We start from the raw sequence: 17,684 nt of genomic DNA, 5'->3' as shown, positions 1-17,684 counted from the left end.
CATTTTTTTTCACTGGTTGAAATTATTTTGAAAGTAATCAAGATTTTATTAAGATTTAGAATAGTATCTCAAAAAATAGTATCTCATATATAAGTATATGAGTATAAGTGTATGTAAGTACCTAATAAGTAGGGAAATATCTGTTTTGGCGTTAATGTAGAAACCTTTTAGGAAATGGATAAAAATTAAATATTATACAGTGTTTATATATTCTCAATTACCATTAGAGTAAAAATACAGAAGTTTTTTTACACTTTTCAAAATTGTTAAATTTAATACTTGAATAAAATAATTGCCACATTTTACCAAAAATCGAAATAATTATTTCCTGACCACTTAAAAAAAGTTAAAGTCATCATTTCTGGCCTATTATTAAATTTGTTTAATATAATGAAGAATTGAACTTAAAAAGTGCTTTAAAATCTGATTAGAATCTGATTGATAAAAAACTTAGTATTATCCAAAATCTGAACATTTTTATGAGATATGTTGAAGCTGTTATTTACCATGTAAAAAAACAATGCTGAGATTTTTAGTAGTGGCCTGCGTAACTCTCTAAAATTAAAAATGGGGACAAAATTATCATTGAAATATGAATTTTAATTGAAAATATCTCTGACACTAGAAATTTTGAAAATACTTGGGCATTTAATTTTTAATTGAATCAGATATTAGCAATTTGATTATACAACTTTTATGAGTTTAAAAAATACAGAGCTTTTTCTTATTTATTTATTTATTGGGGGTCACCTGTAATTAAAATGGTTACCTTGTTTGCTTTAAACAAATTCTGTTAGAATGTTAACATCTAAACCACATCATTACTAATTGCTGGTATTCAGCTTATCTTCTCTTCTCCTTTTGCTGAATTACACTGAATTATCAATGTACAAAGGAATTCTTAAACTGGACATAAGTTGAACTTCGAATATCATATAAGTAAACACTATACAGTCTTACACAACCCTATCGAATATAGTCAATATCCACTCATAGAAGAAGCAAGATCATGACTGCTGCTTCTAGAACTGCTATTTTTCTCATTTAAACTGCCCTAAACTGAAAGATTACAAGTTCTATCCCAGTCCAGCTTTTCCTACATCTGTATAGTTCATCACTGAGGCTTTTTCTTCTTTTCTCCAGGTGGTTGGGAAGTGGCCATTCTTGATGACCCAGAAGCCTTCGGGAACTGGACTTGCCCTCAAGCAATGAACATATTTCACATTCTTATACACATACAAGAGAAAAATGAAAGTCAAAGCTGAAAGTAAAATGGACATAATTTTAATGATTTTTTTAAATTTTGTGCATTGGATTCAAACAGCAAACTGTGTGCACTCAACTGTTATCACAATGTTGTCAAGAGGTCTGTGTCTTTTACCATTTTACACACAATTGTTCATTACAGTATGTTATCAGCCTCGTGGAAACCAGGGGTGTGGCATGGTAAGCAGTGGTGGTAGTGCACCTAGCTTTTATATTATCTAACTTGAAAATATTTCTCTTCTATGATTCCTTTTTTTCTTGATAAAAATAGTTTTCACCAAACGTTGGTGGTGCACACGCACTACCATTCATGCTTGACATCACACCCCTGACAGGAACACGTGTTCTTGTTTTGTTGATAAAAAGTATTACAAAAATTTCCATACAAAAACTATTTTCATAGAAATCTTGCATTTCCACAAATAAACCTGAACATTTTTTTGAAAAAAACTGCTCAAGAATTTTGTTCATTTAACATTGTGACTGTATTGATAAATGCAGTCCACTTCAAAGTTCTCCACACATACTTTTCTATGGTTGACCAGTCCCCTTTCTCCTTTCACCGAGATCTGCCCAGGCTCCATCAAGTTCGTTTACAGCAGGAACGAGGGTTTAGATTAACATATCTGAATGTTAGAATGAAAGCTTCAGTCTTCCATATAACCATCGATACTCAGCCCTCTTTTACAACTTACGACAAAGATTGCAAAACATCATCCTTTTTAATTCAGAATCTCTGAACCAACTGTTGCTTTTTTATTCTTGGCACGGGATTGTGGAAAAGGTGTAAGGGGATAGGTAGGGACCTGGTAGAGTTGTATGTTAAATCTCCTGCCTTCGCAAACTTAAGAAAAAAACATTATTGCCTTGGTCATTGACATTTCTATCTCAATCAGTGACACAGACTGTCAAAAGAAAGAAAGAAAGAAAAACACTGATGAATATCTGCTTTATATTCCACTTGCCATGAAATTCAGATTTGTTTTGCATTACATTTTTTTTCACATCCTATAAACACATATCGTCTATTCAGATGATCATTATACTGAGTAGCTGGGGGGCTAGTAACATCACCACCTCTATTATCGGGGTGTCAGAAGACTGTACTGTCTCTCGTAACACTACAGTTTTTGCTGATTCCAAGTATTTTTATTCTTAATGATTTTTTTTTTTAACTGGTTACCCTTGGGGCATTGATATTCCACCTCCTGGCAACAGTTGGACTTCAAAAGAAACCTGTAATTTCTTACTGGACTGCATTTGAAACCAGCCACAAAATGCGCATGTAACATTCACTCAAAAGAAGGGAGGAACCCATGATAAACAGTGTAACCCAGTGTAACTTGGTTGATCCATGATGCTTGTAAATCAAGTCTGATCATTGCAACTGCTTAGATCACAGAGTCTCTAGTTCATAGACACAGCGGCATGAGGTAACTCATTTTATTTTGCACAGGTTGCATATTTCCACAGGAAACATTCTCGCTAAATTGTTTGGAAAAAAGACGACAGTTTGTGCTTGGGTGTGTGGCCTCCCAGCTTTATGCCATGGTTTCTTTACCTGGCAACCTTCTGTCGTTAAATGTGTGCATGTTGATAACTTCTTCTGTTTTCACAATAACTGGGGCCTGTGGCTTGTGTTTTAACCGACGCTGGCATTTCAGGGACATCCTCAGCTCTTCCACCATGGCGCTACAGAAGGACCTCTAAGAATAACACAGAGAGTGAGATATTACAAAACGGATCGACTGCAACTGCCCAGAAATCATATTAAAGTCATTTTCAAGAGACTTGTCAACATAGCAGCCTTGAAGGTTTGAAAATTTTCATTATAAAGGTGATGGCGGTTGTTGCACTTTTTATACACAACTCGTGATCATTAAAGTCCCTTTGTCAAGTGGGCTAGTTTAAAGAAAATCTCCACCTGAGAGTGAAATAAACTGCCAACGAGAAATGCAGAGAATATGGGTATGTTGAATAAGATTTTCAGATGTAAAATTGATTAACATCATGAAATAGAAATCTACCTTAAAATTTAAATACAAACACAAATACACAAATCAATAACCAGAAATCCACTCTTGATCTTTAAACAAATTAGGAGAAATATACTACTTTTTTAGATCACAACATGACATATGAAAATTTTCTTTAAACATGGATTCTTCATTGTGTATCTCAAAACAGAACAAAAATAGTACACATTTACACACAAAAACATGGAAAATAATTTCTGGTATTCATTATATCTTTGTGTGATTATGCCTATAAAACTATTGATGATGATTACAAACAAATATGATTTACTCATGAAATGACAAACTGTAGCACGTTAAAAATACATGAACAAATATTAACTTTTTTGGTCAACATCAGCTTGATAACTGAAAGCTGGCAAATAATTTATCCCATCAAGAAAAAATGACCTTATAAATATTATTTTTAATTCCCATTTCATTGGCAATAGATTTGCTAGAAATTCTGTGTATCTGGGGCTTATTACACACTTCTTATGATTCCTATTACAGACTCATATATGTGAAACAAAATTTTATTAGTCTTCTTCTCCAACTAATTGAGATACACGTGTGTTAGTTACATATAAATCAGATTCATGAACCAGTTGCATATTGTAGTTGGGATTCAGATCGGCTGAGACTTGGGCTTTTTCTGTGTAAGAGTTAAAAATGGGGACAAATATGAAAAAATTTACACAATTCCAAAAAGTGATATGAAAACAAAACGAAACAAACCTACTCGAATTTGCATGTGAAGACTTATTTTTTTGCTTTAGGTGTTGCTGCTTTATTGTTTATCAGCTTAGGTTAATTCCAAACAATATTTAATAGCATATATGTGATTTATGTTTTTTTAAAAATATTTTGCATGCATAATCTTTTGTGACACTCAAACTAATACTTTGAATTAAAGTAAGCATCTCTGTGACAGAAAACTGATTCAGAGAAAAGAGAAGTCACTTTTAGCAGCTCATACCTGAGACACCAGCAAGATATCCTGATAACCCAATTTTGTGATTTTTGACCTTGTCTTAGTATCTTCTTGTCCATTCCTGGCTATATCTTCATTTCTCTTCTATGGGTTCCTGAACAGTTTCGTTAGTGGTCTTCTCAACTCTATGTCTAGGCTATTCCTTCCCAAAAGGCTCACGGATACCAGAAAAATCTACTTTTAAACCAGTTATTAATGGCATTTCTTTGTCTAAGAAACAGGTAAAATCCAAATCCGTTTTTTCCCATCATGACTTATCTGATTTAGCTTTCCCCCTTCCTCTCCACCCTCCTCATTTCTTTTTTCTCTACACAAACTCTTCTCTGCTTGGACCTCCAAGGTTTTTCTCCTTTGCTTCCCCTTGCTCTAGGACCCTACAGAGTTCTTTCATCCTTCATATCAATCCGACTTTACCCCTTTACCTTAGGACATCACTTTTTAACTTATGAAGAAATCACTTTCCAATTGACCATGTTCATTATTTTTGCTCAATTTGGTTTTGTCCCTTTAGTATTTTGCACTCATTATCGTATTTTTCTGTCTGGCCTCTGGGACTTCTATGTATCTATCTCACTAAATTGTAAAGAGTAGAAATCAAGTTCTCATGGCACTGACTGAACACACATGTGGTCTTTAAATGTTGACTGAATTTTAACTGTAGCTACACATGACCCTAATATTTGAATTCTTACTTAACGATGTGTTTGATTCAATTGCTTAAAAAAGTGTTTTTCAAAAGCTTAGTAAAGTGCATGTATACAAAATACCTGATAAATCAAGGTAAAACTTTGGTATTTGTTTAATAACATTAAGTTAGTAAAAATATTAATTTATTAGTACTTATAATGGGTGATGATTAAATGCTACACATGAATTCCCCATTAACTACAGTTACTGCCATGCATTATTTATAATGTGTTAAGTTATACAGTTCAGAAGTTCATGAATTATAGTTCTATTAAAGGATTTATATGACACCTGACAGCCAGTATATGGACACAGTGTTTCTCATTGCTTAATACCTACTATTAGATGTACTTATTAAGAACATGATGATAATGATGATGAAGATGGTGATGATGACAACACTGTAGAAATGGAAAAATCTGACTCCAAAAGGGGGAAGAATACATAGTCTTGAGGTAACTTAGTCTTGGCTCTCTGTTGAAACATTTAACAGAAGAATTGATTAGATAATATAACAAGGTCAGAACTTGATGCCATCGACACTTTAAAATGTTATAGGACGTGAATAACGTTGAATTGTTTGAAATAAGCCTTCATTTAAAATGAGTAAATTTCCCATATGTTAAATAATTGATCATACCCTCTTTTTGGCAAACTCGAATTGTAGACATTTTGAATATATTAGTTTCAAAAAATAATGGAATAGATATATTAATTAATTTTTGTCCATACTAAGAGAGTGGCCTATACACCTGATTTCCTTTGAAAAAAAGTCTTATAAATATACATATCCATTCAAAGATGAAATGACTTAATTTTATTTCTAGTAAGTTAAAGAGCAAACTGAATTTAGTACCCTACACCTAACTTCAGACTACAAAAAGGCATATAAAACTCTTTTTAGGCAATTTTAGATAACGCGTAACATTTATAATGCTGTGTAATATAAAATGTAGGTAAAAAATCTGCACTCAAGATCACAATACTTTCATCTTTTATAAATTAAATAATCTTAAATGAACTCTATTTACAAATTTAGAAACTCTGAAAATTATAAACACGTAACCCCACCATTACCATTTTAGGCTTTATTCTACAAAGCTATTAGAAAGTGAACATTTTAATCAAACAGCCTTCAATCAACCAACCAATAGCTTTGGCTATTTAATGTCAAATTACTCCTTTTACTCTGTTTTTTTCTCTGAATGAGCTGAACTTTACCAGTTCTCTTTTGATCTATCACTGTAAGTTTACCTAAAAATAGTTTTATTTTCGGTTACTAATGAAGTCACTGTGAGACCATAGGTTCTCTTCTCATATGTAGAATATTTCTAATCCTTCAGAAAACTATGAAAACCTTAAGACCTGAGCAAGAGTTTAGAATCAACATGGGAAATTTAAAGAATTTAATGATATCACAAAGTACTGTTCACTTGTGGCACCAGGCAAACACATGTTCGTTACTTTTTTTAAAGCTTTGGAATGCAAATTTCATATTGTAATCTATGTAAGAATCTAAAGCTGAAACTATAGATATGCTTGCGGATTATAGTTGTTTCTTTGTGCTGTGTGTTGCCGAAAAATTACTATGCCTAACTTTTAAATAAAGTTCTAACGTTGTCATTCGAGAGACAGTGTCTTTCCTGCTTCATGTAATAATTGAAATTTTGAAAAATGTCTTTTTGTTGAACTATGAAATAAGGCTTTGAAAAACCCAAATGCACTTAACAGGAGTTTCCTGGCTTATGATAAATAAGAAGGAAAAGTGGGGGGAGGGAGGAGGAGAGAAGTAAGGAGAGGCAGAAGAAAAATAAAAGAAAAAGAGAGAGCAATAGAAGGGGAAAGAAGGAAGGAGGGAATGTGGGAGGGAGGGGAGGGGGGAAGGCAAAGCAGGAAGGGAGGGGAGTGGGAGGAAGAAAAAGAAAACGATGTTGCTTTTTTTCAAATCACTCTTCCTTAGGAATGGAAAACCACAAATTGTGTCATTAAATAAGGTAAGTTTCTTAGAGTGAAAACAACCACAAAAATGTTTCTCCACATTAATATAACAGACTACAAAAAGAAAAAAGAAAGGCACAAGGATACTAACCATTATTAAAAACCTCTTTTAGTAAGTTTCAAAAGTTTACTAAACAGTGTCTGGATGGTAGGGTGGCACTAACCAAATAGAAGATTCCTGAAAATGAAAATTTAAATCTTTGAGCTGTTAGCATGTATAATTGCATTTAAATTAGTAAAACTCATTATAAAATTCACTATATTTAATGAGGCAACCTGTATTTACACATCACTAATTCTAGAAATGATGAAGGTCTGGAAACCTTAAAAGCATATATTTGGCTATATTTACACTGTTTTTTAATAAAGCTGTATTTTTATTTTGAGTATAGTAAGACAACATAAATAGTCCACAGAAAAATGTTCTCAAGAATATCATTATTGGTGTATAGAATAATTTATTAATAGCTTAATTTTCTAATTTATAGATGTGTTTATATGATCACATGATGTGACCGTACTTGGCAAAGCACCTGAGTTTTTAAAAAGTAGAAATCTTGGTGTAAATATGTTCCACACTGAACACTGGCATAAACTACATTTTTAAGTTAAGATCTTTATATTTAGCAATGTCTTTTTTAAAAACAGCAACTGATTGAAAAGAACCAATTTGAATTTTTAAACTTTGAAGCTTGTCACTTTCATGTTGCATATATGTATCATTTATCACCCAAAGGCAAAATAATCAAGATATTATGCACTCCGTATTTATATTTTAAGGACGAAACTCTATTTTATGTGTTTGCTGTCCTATTCTTTGATAGTATAAAATGAACTAAATAATACTCCAATATTCATTCAGAATAATTTCCAACCATTTTTGTGTATGTACAGTTCCTATTGGAAATCCCACCAAAACATCTTCAAGCTACTTCTATCAGATTTGTAGCTCAATATTCTAATATATACTAGCATGTATTAACTAAACTTGTTTTGTGTTTGTCCTTTAGTTTGTTAACTGAATATGGATAACTAGTCCATTCTCAGACACTTTTCTAATTAATTTCTGATGCCATAAGCCATTTGACCAAGAATTCCAAGTCGCATGTCATAAAGACAAATCCAAACAGTCACTGTGATCCCTGCATAAAATTATCTCACATTAGATAATAACTAAATCAACTCAATAGTAACTAAAATGGCATAAAAGTATATAGAACATAATATGTGATATTTTATATACATATTGGTGTATTAAATGAGGAAAATACTTGTCGTTTAATATCACACATTCCTTTTGATTTATATTCTTTTTAATTGACAGGATTTTTAAAATATCAAAGAGCTAATGCTATCCATCAGAAGTATATAAACTGACCTCAGGCTATATGAATGTAACAGTGAAGCAATGAGAGATGGAAAATGGCTAGTTAAGACACTCATATCAAAAATGCATAGCAACTTTGATCTTGGTATTCGGTTCCAGAGCAGCTCTCATTTTGAAGAAAAAAAAAATTATTTAGATTAGCTGCATGGCTGTCAGAAGGGACGTTTTACGCTCAGGGTCTGCAATGATCTTACTGCTTCATCACTTTAATTTTACAGCTAAAGAAACTCAGACTCAAGAAGTCAAGTTATCTACCCAAGGTTATGCATAAAACTGGTATCAGAGCTCAAAGAAGAGCACTGTTCTCTTGACCACCGTTCTATGAATGCTTTTATTATATCAGCCTGCCTCCTGAACAGTGACTTGAATTTCACTGGAGCCGTTACCTGGACTCTGTTCTTAATCACTGTTAATTTTTGAATAGTAAGTAATAATCAGACAGAAAAAAAATACGGGGCAAAAAGAAATACATTTTTTAATGAATAAAATGACAAAGCATCCTATGCTTTAGCCGGGGTTATATTACAATGATAAACTTAACCAAAGATTAAAATATTCTCAGAAATCTTAACTCTTACAGAAACAGTTACTGAATATCTTTATATTGCATTTAGCAAATACAGTGAGACAGAGAAAAATGAAGCATCATTATACATTTTTACACTTCCCCTACTTAAGCTCAAAAAATCAATGAATAAGGTCTGACAAGCTTCAACACCACTTTAGTCAATAAAGCTATGAAATGTGTTTTAAGAAAAAGCAATGTTAACCATCACATTCTTGCTAGTAGTCATAATGATACAATTTTCAACAAAACATATAACATCCAAATATCTAATGCTGAATTCCAGGAAAGCTCTCTCTTTTTAAGATCCAGCAGTTAAAATGGCTCAGCCTTATGAATAATAATAAGTATATTATAGCAATAGCTGCTTATTGTACGTCAGACACACACAAAATACTCAATGTATATTAACTATCTTAATTTTTAAAACACTTCCATTTATGGTGTATTCATAACCCATTTATTTGTTTATTTTAAGAGATGTATAGAAAGGTTTAGTAATTTTATCCAAAGTTGAAAAAAGTTGAGAAAGGAGCTCAAATCTTTTTTTTTTTTAATTCCAAAACTCATGCTTACTTGTCTAGGAAAGTGAAATAACTAGACAGTGGTTAAGATCAAAGCCCACAATCCGTTTATCTAATTCAAACTTTCACTCCACATATAGCATCAGTGCAACTTCAAGAAGAAAAACTATCAGGAAAAATAGTTTGATATTCTATCTCCATTTTGTGCAATATGCTATAGCTTAAGAAGTGTGAGAGTAGGCATCTTTGACTTTGGGAAACACTTGACCCTTGAGACACTTGTCCTGATGTGCACAATACGGATATTGATATTTGCACAGTTCTCAGGGTAACTTTGTATTCAAATGAGATATTACTCTTTAGAAACTCTAAAGTCATTTATAAAAATAAGGTAGTAAGATTACTATCCATCCAGTTACAATCTTAATTTTAAACCATCATTTATGTGCATTAAAAGAGGCTGGCTTAATCATAAACAAATGACTTAAAAATCCTTCGAATGATTTGGAACTTGATTAGTGAATAAAATAAAGATTGGCATCTCATTTTTAAGTATGATTTTATATTTATATTTAAAAACATTTTTAAAAGCCATCCAATTAATCCTTACATAGGTCATTGGTAGAAATTGAGAGATTCTCTGCTCTCAGAGAAAAGCAGTAACATAAAAACAATACAAAATGGACTATTTGTCCAAAGTCTATTTGCAACTTTTAACTTCTGAATAGCAACATGCTTTACGGCTAAATTTTATTATACTGAAAATATACTTAGAACTTCTAACTTCTAAAAAGTTAAATGCTGTTAAAATTTCAAAGCACATCTGTTCTGTGGTTTGTTAATAGGCACTACTTGCAAAAGGTAAATATTGAAATAAAATCTTTACTGATGATTTATGACAGTGTTTGCATTCCTACACCTTGTCCAATAAATGGCCTCTTTTCAAAAGCATTGCTCCTGATAGAGCAAATTCTTCAGCATTCTGAAAGCAACAACCTGTTTTCATTCTTCTAGTTCCATGAAATACAGATTCAGCCAGTTTTGGAAAGTGTTTTCCTGTGAATAATCTTTCATCCAGGATCCCAAGTCTCATAGGATTAAACTAACTCACTCTGATTTTCTCTTTGTCGTTCCCCCAAATTGTACTGTTTCGTTCACTGGTCCTTCTACTATGAGTTACAGCTTCCTTCTACATTTGTTATTCAACTATAGACTGAAGAACATTCTATGTGCCCTCCACAGTTTTTTTAAACTTTCGGTGTCTGGAAAAACACCTTTATTTAGAGATCATCTGGAGTATGACATACCAGTGTTCTATAATACAAATAACAACATTGACTAAAATGTACTATATCCTGGAAAACAACAGTACCAAATAGATCTTAAAATGTACTTCAATCATCTTAAAGGAAAGTTCAAATCAATACAAATTCGGTATCTGAGCAATAATTTATATCTTTTTATTTCTCAGGCATTTTGACTAAATTTTGTTAATAAGTAATAAAAAATAATATTTTTGTTGCTAAGTCTTTTCATGTCAGGAAACTCAAAGATTCATGTTCAAACTGTTCAATAAAGACAATTTTTACAGGCAAACCCATATTTCTGTATATAAATCAGACAAAAAAATTAAACTGTGTAAGTTACATTACTCTTCTTGCTGGAAATCAAAAGAAGTCAGGCTTATGTACATCTTTTAAAAGAGGACATGTTAAAATATTTAAGAAATGATGAATGATTTTAAACATGAATTGAACCATAATTCTGTCAGAAAAAAGTTTAATTAAAATTAAAATAATTACAATCACTTCTAATTCACGCTTATAAAACCAATATATTATCATAAATATTACCAGACAAAACTTTGTATCCTAAGTAGCTTTCTTCAGTTATAAGTAAGACTTAAGAGGGTGAAACAGGACCTTTTAAGCAAATTCACGTAACCTGAAATTCACTGATGATCGCCTCAGATGTATACAGTTTCTTGGATTCTTACTGAATGAAACTTAAGTACTAATATTTTTAAAATCAGGAAACAGGTAAGGAAAGAAGAAAATCAATGAGAAAATGTACATGTTGATTAGTTACTTTTTCAGACACATTCAGCAAAGAAAAACATTTTGAGGATCTTTCCAAATGGTCAAGTTATACTTTGGAAAGATCAGAAAAATAAATGCCTATATTTTAAAAGTTCAAATAAATGAAAAGCAGTGTATCTTTGATGTATTAATATTTGCATCAAAATTAAAACTATGAAGTATTATCAAAATTGTAATACACCATCTTGTGGTTATCTGAAAGGAATGCAATTTACGGTTTTTGAATTAGGGTCCATATATTTCAGCATTTTCTTCTGTTTTCAGTTTTAACCTTCCTTCATTTAAGAATGATACTTTCTTACACTACTCCTAATTATCAGAAATATAAAAAAGTTACAGTCATCAAGACCTATTTGCTCTACTAATATTTTACAAAATGCATGCTATTTGTTATTCATAAATTTTGTGTATAAGGTTCGTATTCAACTAGAACTGTGTGTATATTGTGTCTGGCAGCCTATTTAGATAAAGATGGGAAATTTCATTTTTTTTAAATCCTGGAATACTATAGCCTAAAGAAAGAAGGAAAAGAATGGAGCAAGAGAAGGGAAGAGAGATAGCAAAGCACATTGGGGCTGGAATTATGAATAATATATTATTGCCTACATACAATGTGCAAAATATAATTCCTTGCATGTTCAGTTCTTAATAAGTAATTATTGAGTAAATGAGTGATCACAAATATTTACCTTATTTTTAAAATTTAAGACATGTAATTAAAGTCACAAATATAAGTATAAATAAACTGAATTTCTATATGTCCTCCTGCATATCCTGTGATAAAATCTAGGAATATTTTATGGATAATTTTAACAAATTAAGTAAGGTGTTAAACAAACTGTATAGCTCAACTAAATAAAATCTTTTCCTCGAGAAAAATAAAAAAGTTGAGTCCAAGAACAAATTTATCACAATAAATAAAAATGGGATACTTCTAATAAATCAATAAATATTTATTTTACAAACACAGTTCTTTTGAACTATATGGAAACATAGTTCTTCTTTATTCTTCATGATATACTTTTCCAAATAGTTTCCTGGAATCAACTTCATTATTAATTTAAATAAACAGAAAGAAAGACATATATAAATAATTAGATGATAGATCAATCTATCTTATTGCCAACAGGCACCGTTTGGGACCTTGAAAATACAAACTAAAAACACTAGGTCTTTGTACTAAAGGAACTGAGAGTCTAGTAGGGAGAGAGGCATCCACACAGAGAAACAAATGAATATGAATAAAATAGTGTGTTGAGGGAGAATGGAGATGTGCATAGGCTTCACAGAAAAGGTATCTATGCTTAATGATGGGTGTGGTTTAAAATGAGCAAAATACCCTCCCAACTTTCTCAAAGGGGTAGGAAATGTTTTTGGAATGATGACAGTACTTGAAATCACCTAAGTAAAAAAAAGTAAGATATGCACATCATATTCTTTTTCACTGGAATAGGAAATGAAAATGTAACACCACCTTGTGGAAATAGCTGTGTCCTGTACTCACATCCATTACAGCTATTGATTAGGGAAAGCTTTCTGGGCAAGTTGATACCTAGTCTTGAATGATACTAGTCTAGAATGACTAATGGGAGTTTGCCAGGTTGAAAAATGGGCAAGACTTGCTCAAGTCAAATGAAAGAAGATTTGAAAAAGCTGGATGACCTTGGAAAATTGAAAGTAATTTACTTTGACTAGAGTAAAGGTGCAAATTGGGAAGAAACAAAAAATCGAACTATAATGGTAGACAGGGACCGATCCTAAAGTGCCGCATGTGCTAAGCTAGGGAATTTGGATTTCATTATGGAAGCCATGCGGAGACAGAGTGCGAAAGCATTGGGGAATGTGACTAATAATCCTCATGTAACATCAACACAGTTGTTTCTTCTGTTTCATCTGCTTCAGTCAAAAAAGGTACATTAATTTCCTCTTCCTAATTGTTTTAGAAGGTCATACAGGTCCATAGAAATTCAAGAAAGCTGAATTTCAACTAAACTAATTTTTTATAGTAAGTATGAAGAAGGTTATTTTACAGAATTAAATCCCTACGTTCTTTGTTTTTGGGTGTTTTGTTTTGTTTTTTTACAGAATGCTTATAGACTAATTGTGCATAAAGACATGGCCTAGGCAAATCATATGACTAGGACACAAAGAGACAAGGGCAATAGAATACCACAAAGATCAAGAGATTAGTTCTTTGGCTTTATTTTAACACTGAGCTCTAACTGAAAGAAAATCATTACATATGGAGATTTGAGATTCCAATTAGAAAACCCAAATTCCTTCTGTAATTTTGGGACTCATTTTAAGTATTAACTAACCAAATGACACATTTATTGCCAAATTATAGTAAAAATGGAAATCGATGAGTTAATGTCTTTTTGTCATTGATTAGTTCTTTGGATTTGATTTAAAACTGATTTTGACACTACAGAAAGGATCATAACATAATAAAAAGTGTATTGAGACTTATTCGTCCGTCGCACCAGTGCAACAAATATTTGATTTAGCCAAGTCAGCAGAAATAGCCATCCTGAATGTTGTGGGGAAATAAATCATATGATTTTCTAAATTTTTCAAACTTCTGAATAGGTTATTTTACTCAAAGACAAAAGGAGACTATCGAAATACTCATTTATAAAAACGGTATTTCTAAGTGTTAAATACTGTAGTCAAATAATAATATAGAATCCAAAATTTTGATTTCAGAAAGGAGAAGTAATTGCAACATAAATTACCAAAGACAGAGGAAAATGGTTTTGTTTTTAAAAAATAGTTTTAAAGGTATCAGTGTTCAAAGAATATTAGCAAAATATATTTACCTTATATTAATGTATGATATTATTTTTAATTTCATATTTTGCTCTCATATTTACTAATAAAAGTTCATAAATCTTTTAAATACGAAAGAGAATATAATCTCACTGTGACACAGGGTCTAAAGGTTAGGCCCTAAAAACATTTTTTTAATTAAAAACGAGAGATGTTTATATACAAAAAGTAAATGAGGTGCCAGAAGACTTAAAAATGGTAAAGCAGTATTTCATGTTCAGAGCTATAAATTCACATACGCAAAGTGTCATGTACCATCTGAAAGAGAGATTTTTCTATAAATATTCTTCATATTTATAGAACTGAGGAAATTATAACACTAGAGATATATAATTTGAATGAGATTCACAAATTTTTCAAGAATGGAACATAAAGACAGTTGTACAAAAGACTAAATGTATTAACAACTCAAGAAAAAATGCCAGAGTCTCAATATTTTTGAGGTTTATATATATTCTCCTAAAGACTCTGGTGCAAAGGAATAAAGGACTTATTAATAATAGCATTAAACGGCAAGAAAGGAATGAATATTTGCACACATTCACTAATTTAGAAAATTAACTGTAATTTCCACCATGCAAGTAGACTTTTTTTCAATTAGAAAATTATTGGACTAAAAGGCTTCAAATAAAAACTTCATCTACTCTCTAACCTGAAACTGTTCTTCAGGATTGTATTTGAAAACACTTTTTATCTATAGAAAAGTATTTCTTCCTTCATATTACAATTTCCCACTTTTGCTTCCTTCATTAATTGCATTTCTCCATTAAACTAACTGCAATGAACTTCAAACAGCAAAAGTTTCTCTTTTTTTTCAGGCTTTAAAAACAGGAGAAATAGTCCCTTGTTCTGAAGCTGGCTTTAATTTAAACACATTATTTTAAATTAAAAATCACAAAGGTGATCCTGATTCTTTCTGTGAACCTCCATCCGATAAAGACTCGCAGGAGACAATTAGCGGTCATGGTTCTAGGCATTACCCTTGCTTGGAAAGATCAAAAACCGTTTGTTTTATTATAACAACAATTGCTTTAAATTGTAAAAAAGTGACATTTACCTTTTCCAATTGAGCGTTTTTTTTGGATTTGTATAAAAACTCTCCCACTGCCACAAAAACTGAGAGCACCAAGCCGGCTGCCAGAACAATGAAGATGCCACCAATATTTTGAACCCCCAGGGCACTGGCCTCTTTGCTCTCCTCCTCTGGACAGCCATTGCCCCTCCACCACTTCTCCTTCATCATGTGCAGCTTGCCTTCCTCTTGCAGCTGAAGAATTGCTATGGTGATTTTGTCTCTATATGGAGAACCTAAGAAAAGAGAGGGTATGTTAACTCTTTCAAGGAACCCAGAGTTTTATAATTAAAGGTTAACATGATGAAAGGAGGACAGAGCTTTTTCCAAATGCCCCAGAGGATGCCAATATTTATTTTTCAGTAGAGAAAAACAACTGGAAAATGACGAAGGGTAGAAATTTAATGAGAGAAGTAAGTAGTGACATAAAGTAATGGCTTTCTGATTTTGAAGGGTACAAGACAAGTTGTTTTTAAGGAAGAAAACGTCTCCTTTTAAAAGGCAGGCAGTTCAGAGTACTGGAAAATAAGTAAAACAGAAGTAGAAACCTAAAAAAGAAATTGGTGCAGAGCAAGGATTTCTAGCTAATATATAGGAATCACTCCACGCTGAACCAGAGCACTGATAAACCAGTAATTCTATTTTTAGGGAAGTTGTGGGAAAAGTTGTGTTTCCCGGGGTTAAGTGCAATAATTTAAGGTAATCATGATCAACAGGCTGTATTCAGGGGTAGCTAATACTTTGTGAATAATAGGTAATCACTCCTATTTTTTATTTAATCTGAGTAACAGAAATAACAGGCTTGTACAGACTTGGATCCTTCAAAAATCATCATGGTAATGCATTGTAAGGTTTTTCTTTCGTAGTTTATTTATTATTTTATGCTTTTGGGGGAAATGTTCTCTCCAGTTGAGGCAACAGTGTAAGTGAAATTTAGTATTTATGGTGATGGAGTCAGATATTCATCTGTATGAGCTATTATATGGTAAGTAATAACTTTTCTAAGTGGTTGCCAAAAACATGGACTAATACCAAACTATGTGCATCTTCCAACACCCACCCCAAGGGATTGGCGTTACTTTTTCCCACCCCGAAATAGCCTATATCTAAGTTTCATCTTCTTTCCTAAAACACTATACTGCCCGTTCCATTTGTCTGCATCTTCTCATTCATAAGTTCTCCTGCTTACAGAAAAATACTAATTTTAGAATTTTAGTTTGTATTCAATATTGCCTGTGATTTTTTTTTTTTTTACTTAAATATACCTACAGGGACCTATACTAAAACTTTATTTTTGCTAAGAGTGATTATAAACCTCATCAGGAAACTTTCCTGCCTCATAAGGGACACCACTATATATTTTGTTTTTACTTGTTAAATATAACAAGACCCGCTTAGCATCATTCTCTTAGTAAGACTAGTCAGGCGAAAAGCAGAAAGACAAGGAGAATCATAGGAAGTAAGTAACCTGTTGAAAAAGTTGGAGGGGTGGTGACTGAAGTCAGCTGGAGAGCTGTTTCTTTAACATAATCCTTAATCTTACTCAGAAGAAATGCGCATTTCTTCTATACAACATTTTCCCAGTTTTCCTTAAAGAGAGCATTACCCATGCCTATATTTAGAACTAAATATTCAATTTAAAATCTGCCCCTCAGCCACTTCGGGTCTCAATGGACAAGCCTTTTGCCCATACTACCTTCTACCTTGATCACTAAGTGGACACAGCCTAGGTCACCTAGTATTATCATTATTATTATTTACCTTTCAGGGTGTGATTTATTTTCCTGTGTAGATTATAAACCCTCTGGAATAGATGATGTTTATCTATCTATGTATCTCTATCATTTATCTCTGTCATCTATCATCTCAATATTTTCTCACATAATTCTCAATTCTGAATATTTTTTCACATAATAGGCTCTCAACAAATGTTTCATATTATGAGGAGCATAATATCTGACTGAGGCATTCCTACCATAATGTAAGAGTAACCTAGTGCTTTCGGTCTGACATGTATTTAAAAACCATAAATTAAGGCCATCTGTTGGGCTATCCAGTTTTCATTAATTCACTGCATCGAACCTAGCACCAGCTTCAAGGTCACTCTTACTTTGAATTGCCGTTCTGATTAACCATGTATATTCTCTGCAAAATAAATATTTGAGGGAAAAAATCCCCTTTAAGCAGAATTGCAGTTCATCAAATATGTCTTTTAATTAGAAATACAGCAGCTGAAGCAAATTTTGTG

At 32.1% G+C, this 17,684-nt stretch overlaps 1 protein-coding gene across 3 annotated transcripts in view; it reads right to left on the bottom strand.

Moving 5' to 3' along the window:
• Positions 1 to 1,268: 1,268 nt before the first annotated feature.
• GRIK2 (glutamate ionotropic receptor kainate type subunit 2) overlaps positions 1,269 to 17,684 on the bottom strand; it is a 642,399-nt gene continuing 625,983 nt past the window's right edge. The window contains exons 16-18 of one of the 3 annotated variants that reach the window (XM_087865344.1): positions 15,422 to 15,672; positions 5,302 to 5,436; positions 2,856 to 2,972 (exon numbers count right to left, since the gene is read on the bottom strand). In XM_087865344.1, coding sequence (XP_087721470.1) covers positions 5,317 to 5,436; positions 15,422 to 15,672 — 371 coding nt within the window. In that variant the 3' untranslated portion in view covers positions 2,856 to 2,972; positions 5,302 to 5,316. Of the gene's footprint in view, positions 2,973 to 5,301; positions 5,437 to 6,975; positions 7,139 to 15,421; positions 15,673 to 17,684 lie in introns of those variants that run through there. The other 2 variants (XM_045806988.2, XM_045806989.2) reach the window with 2 other exon arrangements.

Source organism: Ursus americanus, chromosome 11 (assembly GCF_024610735.1).
Source record: "Ursus americanus isolate L20-20 chromosome 11, mUrsAme1.1.p, whole genome shotgun sequence".
Classification (NCBI taxonomy): Eukaryota; Metazoa; Chordata; class Mammalia; order Carnivora; family Ursidae; genus Ursus; species Ursus americanus.
This window is presented reverse-complemented; position numbering and strand designations above follow the sequence as displayed.